The following is a 7,208-nucleotide window of genomic DNA, read 5'->3' as shown; positions in this document are numbered from 1 at the left end:
AGTTCTCAAAAGCGAAATGAGAACACTTCACTGGAATAATATAAAACTAACAGGAATGGATAGAAAACTCAAATATTTTTATTTTTCTAGAAATGACTTTGGTATAGACAAAGACACCAATCCACAAGGTGAGTTGATATAGGTAAAATTCAGAAAGTAAATAGACATAGAATTGTGCCTTAAAATTTGAAGAGAACTCAAATTAATTTAAAAATGACTACCACTGCATGACTTGGTATCTAAAAACTGTAATAGTAATCCTCTAAATGTTCAGTATGTATACTTTTTATATTAAAATGTAAACATCTCCTGGAATTGCATGTCCAGTGTCAACTAATATCATAATTGTATTAGGTAACTACAAATTTGTGCTAATGGATCAATGCAAATGTTCTCAGAAATGTGGGTAGTCGAGAGGAAAACAAGGAAAGGAAGAGGATTGCTATTGAGAAAATATAGGCCACTTAGAAAAAAAAAATACCCACTTAAAATTTCATGGGGAAACTTCTAATATTATACTATACTTCATTAACCATTTCTGGAATTTAATGTATGGGATGTTATATTGGACCCAAATTGAAAAGAGTGGTTTATTAAAATATGATGCTTATAGAAATTTTACCTTGCTTGTCAGAATGAAAAATATTCTGAAGGTCATCCTTTTCTCCCAGTATGATTATTTTTTATTCCACTAAAATCAGTTAATTTGGAAGAGAGTGAAACTGTATGAGAAAGGGTTGGTTGCAACCTCATCAAGTAATCAGACACTAGATCAACACAGCTGTTGGAACAGTACCAGCTGGGAAGATTCTAGTCAGAAGCAGCATGTCAGGGGCACAGGCGAATAAAGCATTGTTGTCACATGGAGTGATACCAGAAAGTTATTAATTTTTTCCTGTAAGGGATATTTAAAATCTGCCCTGCTCTTAAAGATCATAAAACAGTTTAATCTTAATATGGGATTTTGGCGGTTCTTAAATCTCTTCCTTCAAATGCAAATACTATTTTCTTTGAAAATTGAGCATATAAAATCAACTTTTGTTACTCAGAAGCAACATATACCATATTGCATATTAAGAGTTTGTGTATAATATATTTATTTGCATACAGAAATATGTATTTCTATTGTACATTTTATTATTTTATTTATAGAATATATATATATATATTTAGCACATAGCATATTCCAGGAAGATACATTAAATATGCGCACATTTCATGCTACAGCGTGCACCCTTTAAGAGAAGCATTTTTAAGAGGCATGGTATTGAATATACATGCTGAGAATACACTTTGCACAATTTCATCCAGCTTTGGGTGCTTTCCTAAACTATTTGCAACACCGGTACTATGGTTGTTGAAAGGGATATTATCAAATTGGGGAGAGGGAGGAAACTATCTCCCAATGAACTAAGTAGGAGAAAATAAAAACAGACTGCATTGCTGAGTAATTGTTGCCGTCATTTTGAATCCCCATCTCTCCCAATGTCAGATCTTCAGGATCAAAAAAGCAGTGGATGAACAAAGAGCAGGAGCATGTTGGACATCCAGCTTGTACATTTCAAACCAGAAGGCTTACCCCTTGTGGCTTCTCATATTGATTACTGTGCCCTAATACTTGGGAGCTGGTGTTAAATTAATGATGAACTGGTAAAAGGGAAATCATTTCTTGTTTCCAAGAAATGAACAGATTTTTTCCGTATTCTTAATCTCCTCTTCTTATAAGATCACTCTGGGCTAGCTACATTATTGCTATGAAGAGGGAAAAAACAAAGACCTTACAGATATTCACCTTTCCAGTAAATGCAAAGAAGATAAATGATATTGTTTCTGAAAGAGGCTCTTAATAGTTTTTGAAAGGAAAAATTGCAGCTTCAGTAGAAACTGACCATATCAACTGCAAATATTTTGATGGCCAACTACTTCTACCTCAGTTGACTAGATCTGTGGCAATCATAATTGAACAATATGATGCTGGAAAAAAGATGTGCTATATGCATAGTCTGGTGGTTTTTGATATGTAGATGTGGCCTGAGTTCCCAATCTGTGACTGACACATACACCAGACTCAAAAGAAAAGTGTTTCTGATACATGATTGGTGAGTATTACCTTTTTCTAACTGGTGAGCAACCTGCATTGATATTCTAAAAATAATGCAGGATTATTTTCCCATTAATAAGAGGCAAGCTTTAGAAATCCTTTAAAGTAGACAAGAGTTTCTCAACCTTGGCACCATTGACATTTTGAGCCAAATAATATTTGTTTAAAGGGGGTGGGGGAAAATGTCCTATGCATTATAGGCTATTTAGCAGAATTCCCGGCCTCTACGCACTCGATACTGATAGCATTCCTTCCAGGGTGGCAACCAAAAATGTCTTTTCACATTGCTACGTGTCCCCTGTCGGGGAGAGGGGAATTGTCTTTGTTTGAGCGCCACTGAAATAGACAAATCCAGCAGTGGTTAATAAAAACCCTTGAATATAATCTCCATATCTCTCCAATCATCTATCATTTTCAGTATTCCTTCCATTTTCTGATCTGTTTGACAGAGTTTCCGTTGTGTCAGTCTATCTTCAATTTCTTTCTTTAACGTGACAGTTTCTCTTTCAATGAGGTTGCAGTGGCTGTGGCAAGGATCAATAACAGAGGGAAGAAAAGGAAGGATACAATGGCAGCAGAGACTAAAAGACAGCTTGACTCATGGTGATTTGGATTGTTAGAGCAAACAAAAACAGATCCTGAATCCTGAATCCTTGATGCCAAAGGGTTCTTTCCAGCTAAAGCCGAATCTACATCATAATGATACAATAAATTAAAAAGGGAAATATTTGGCTAGTCAATTCTCTGGGTTTCAGAAAGTCAAGGAGCCCACTGGCTTGATGGTATTTCCATTCATTTGAAGAAACTATGAAAATAAATACAAATTTAAAATGTAAAAGTGCATGTTGAAGTAACTGTAGGAAAGGGAATCTATATAAATGAATGCTTTAAATATGGAAGATTATTTGGGGGGTAATGACTGAAGTTAATTAAACAGTAAATTATTTTTACGAAGGGTAAGTCAAATATAAATACTGCTGGCAATTTGCTTCTTACTAACTTACCACTTTTTTGGTTTTTTTTCCTCATGCTTTTCTCCCTCAACTCTTCAAATTGTTGAGGTGGCATCAATGAGGCTAATTATACAAAATAACTCTTTTAAATGCTAGGATCTAATATTGACAAGTTTATCATATAATTAACATTATTATTACTGGAGAAGATACCATAAATCTAAAATCCAAAATATGAAATTTGAAGATGCATTTATCTTTTGATTTCTATTGATTGAGCCATTTTTAGAAAATCTCATTGGAAAACTACAGCAAATAGTGTAAGAAAAATATAAAGGATAAAAATAACTAGTTACATGTGAATCCGTATAATCCTAATTCTGTATTTATTTAGATGACCAAATAAAAAAATCTCTACGTGGCAAGATTCTATATAATGCCACCACTTAGATAATAGTTCCTGACATGATTATTGTGGTCTGGAATTAGATGGTGAGAGGTGGTATGGCAACAGCCACTTACATCCTTCTGTCAGATTCTGTGAGCTCGTTTGGCCGCTATTTAGTTAGCACTACATTTCTGTCACAAAGATTACTATAATTCTAATGATAAGGGAATTTTGAAGTTAAATAAGGTTAGGGAGAATTGACAATTTGAGGAATATGGAATATATAATTGTTTCAGTAATAGTTTTTAAAATATCTTTTTTTCCCCTTTCACTGGGTCATAGGATAATTGCTGACAACCTCACTTGATTATAATTTGAATATCATCCTTTAGCAGGCATTGGATAGAAGATCCTATTCTCTAGGGACTGACCCAGAAATCACTGGTGCTACGTCAGTACGTTAATCCTCTTTAGGATTCCAAATAAATAAAACAGCATTCCTTTCTGCTGACAAAATCAGGAGTTCATTTTCTATAAGTTAACATTTCATACAGGGGTTGAAATAGAATGTCCTAAACTTCTATTTTTTAATCTTAAAATTCACCTGACTTTAATAAACTTGCTGCAACTAAATCGTCCATTATTTAATTTAATTTGATGAAACCTCAACTTCAAAATGATGTTGGTTTCTTAAACAGGCTTATGTTTTAGGTAGGATATTCTGTTGAAATAAAAGGCCATTTAGGAGAAAATCAGATTGGTTTTAACATTTCACATATAGGATCATAAGTGCACTAAATCCTTATAGGCCTTGATATCCCCCAACGAATGCAAAGGACACACTGAGGAGGGGTGAAATGTCCATTTTCATGGCTGTCTCTGGCTAGATTTAGTGAAAGACCTGTAGGTTTTGCCTATAAACCATATAGAACAGGGATGTATAAAATAATGGCATAACAAGAAGAAAAATGGTGTGACGTAGTTGGGGTTTTTGTTTGCTTGCTTTCTTTTCATGGTGGGAAAAAGAAAGGCAAAAAATAAGCATTTATTACATTGCAATCCCCTAAATAGGACTGTAAAATAATAAAATATGCTCAACACTCTGGAGACAATTTCTGCATTCTTCTTTGATTTTCTTTCTTTACGTCCCCATTGTATAGTGCCTATTTCTTTATGTTTAAGTCTCCATGTTTACCTTGTGACTGTGGCATTTCCTTCTCTTAAGGACACATGAGAACAACAACAGCAAAAGAAACAAAAAAGGAACAAGGTTATTCCTCTTGTGCAGAGACTGATAAAATTGTAGATTCAGAAGCCCTTCTTCAAGAGAGTATGAGAAAGAGTATATAGTTTCTTAAATCCACAATCCCAACATGTTTCTTTCGTTGTCTCATTGCTCCTAATACTGGCAGTTTATAAGGTGCAATTTTTGCAAACTGGAGCCTAGGCCTGATAAGTGTGTCACTGCTGGGCTCCTGAATTGCACGTTTTGTAATCAGACTATAAAGTGCAGTGGCAGAGATTTTAAAACTAGGAGCTCTGTTATCCCCTTTATTCTTCTCAAGCTCCCCTTGCCCACCTTCTATCTTTTTCCAAGATGTTTTACCTTGTAGCGCCTATGTTCTTATAATGACACATGAGAAGGTGTTTAAAGGTCTTCTTGAAGGTGGCATTACAAAGTGCATAGCAGGCAGGGTTGATAGTGCTGTTGATGTAACAAAGCCAGTAACCGATTGTCCACACAGTGTTGGGGATGCAAGGTGCACAAAAGGTGTTAATGAGCACCATGACATTGTATGGGGCCCAAGTGATGATGAAAGCCAACAGAATAGCCAAGATTGTCCTGGTGACTTTCTTTTCCCTGGAAGGAGGAGGCTTCTTTTTTGCAGGCTGCTTAGTCATCTTCACAATCTTGCGGGCTACAATGTTCTGCTTTTCATCTCCATTCTGACCTGAAGACCCCACTACCTCCACGGTGGTATTAGTTGGGGTACATGAGTCACTTTTGGGGGTCTTGGTGCCAATTTTGATGCATGTTTGCTTAGAGTTCTCATCTTTGGAATGGCCCAGGGAAGTGGAAACTGTGTTTTCATCCTGAGTTATTTCATCATCTCTCATATTAGAGGCAACAGCACTGACTGAGGTGGAGTCATTGGAGCTCTCTTTCTCTTCTCCCTGAACACAGTTTTCAGTCACAGGATCTCTGGGGGCTTTGCCATTCTGGATTTTGTTGTGCTCCAGGCCATCGTCACTGCTGGGCATGTTGTTATTGTTTGGCTTCACTATCCTTCCTTGTACCAGACTTGGAGAAACAGGGTCTTGGTTGGCCACAGGCTCCTTCTTTTCCTTCTTTATCCTGCTCTTGCTGGCTCGGGATATGTGCCAATATAGCACAGTCATGATGATCACTGGCAAATAGAATGCTGCAATGGCCGTACCAAAGGTGACAGCAGCATTGGAAAAAAACTGAATGTAGCACTCCCCATCCTTCACAGTTCTCACCCCTACAATGAACTGCCAGAATAGAATGGCTGGAGCCCAGAGGATGAAAGAGAGGACCCAGGCAGCTGCAATCATCATACCTGCCATTTTTGTGGTCCGCTTCACTGGGTAGGTCAGAGGTTTTGTGACACAGAAGTACCTGTCAAAGCTGATGATGAGCAGATTCATAACTGAGGCATTGCTGACCACATAGTCCAGGGCTAGCCAAAGGTCACACACCACAGGTCCCAAAGGCCAGTAACCTATCACAGTGTAGAGGGTGTACAAGTTCATGGAGAAAACACCTATGATAAGGTCAGCACAGGCCAAGCTGAACAAAAAGTAATTGTTGACGGTCTGGAGGTGGCGGTTGACTTTAATGGAAACCATGACTAGAATGTTCCCGATAATGGTCACCAAACTGAGGGATCCAGCCACCAGGACAATAAACACCACTTCAAATGTCTTATAAGGACTGGTAAGAGCCAGGCTATTGTTAGAGGAGTTTGTTGAGTTATTCATTTTGTGTTCTCTAATCAGTAGCCAAGTAGCAAGTAAACATTTAAACCTGCAAGGAAATAGAATAAAATTAACAAACATAATATAAACATTGCTTTAAAATACATAATGTTCTTTCCTTTTAAACCACATTATTTTCTCCCAGTTCTCCTTTCCCCTGCATGATTGTTGTGTCTACCTGTCTCAGTTCCCCATATAAAAAGCAAGACCTTTAAATGGAGGATTCAAAAGGACCTTTCAGTCTGGCAATGAACTTGAAGTCCAATAATGTTTTGAATATGTCCTTATCCAGATATGAGTATCTATCTATCTAGCGGTCTACTACATATCTCATCAATCAATGAAACTTAGCATAATACTGATAAATTGAATTAAATAAACCAAAATTACAAGCAACACTTTCTAAAACATCAAAATATTCCTGGAATAGACATAAAAATTAGTAAACTAGTGAGAGGACACAATTATAGAAGAAAGCATAGAATGTATAATATTGAATGTGTGACTTTTATAGTTAACAGTGCCTTTCCTCATGGAAACTCTAAGCCTTTTTCACAATAATACTGAGGATGGTGAAAATAAAGATAATATAATAATAATTTATTAGCCAATATGCTCTCCCTAGATGAGAATTATTTTCCTCTGGCCTCTATTTTATTTTATACTTGTAATCAATATTACATAGTCAGCATTTCCGATATTCCATATCTTACAAAAGAATATTTGCTTATTAAATGCGTATTGAACTGAAAAAGCCAAAATTATG

The 7,208-nt window shown here is 36.3% G+C and overlaps 1 protein-coding gene across 6 annotated transcripts in view; it reads right to left on the bottom strand.

Annotated features, from left to right (window-relative positions):
• Positions 1-3,477: 3,477 nt before the first annotated feature.
• CHRM2 (cholinergic receptor, muscarinic 2) overlaps positions 3,478-7,208 on the bottom strand; it is a 151,425-nt gene continuing 147,694 nt past the window's right edge. For all 6 annotated transcript variants that reach the window (XM_011941263.1, XM_011941262.1, XM_011941264.1 and 3 more), the window contains one exon: positions 3,478-6,491. In XM_011941263.1, coding sequence (XP_011796653.1) covers positions 5,045-6,445 — 1,401 coding nt within the window. In that variant the 5' untranslated portion in view covers positions 6,446-6,491 and the 3' untranslated portion in view covers positions 3,478-5,044. The remainder of the gene's footprint in view (positions 6,492-7,208) is intronic.

The sequence above is a fragment of the Colobus angolensis genome, unplaced genomic scaffold (genome assembly GCF_000951035.1).
Source record: "Colobus angolensis palliatus isolate OR3802 unplaced genomic scaffold, Cang.pa_1.0 Scaffold2, whole genome shotgun sequence".
Classification (NCBI taxonomy): domain Eukaryota; kingdom Metazoa; phylum Chordata; class Mammalia; order Primates; family Cercopithecidae; genus Colobus; species Colobus angolensis.
This window is presented reverse-complemented; position numbering and strand designations above follow the sequence as displayed.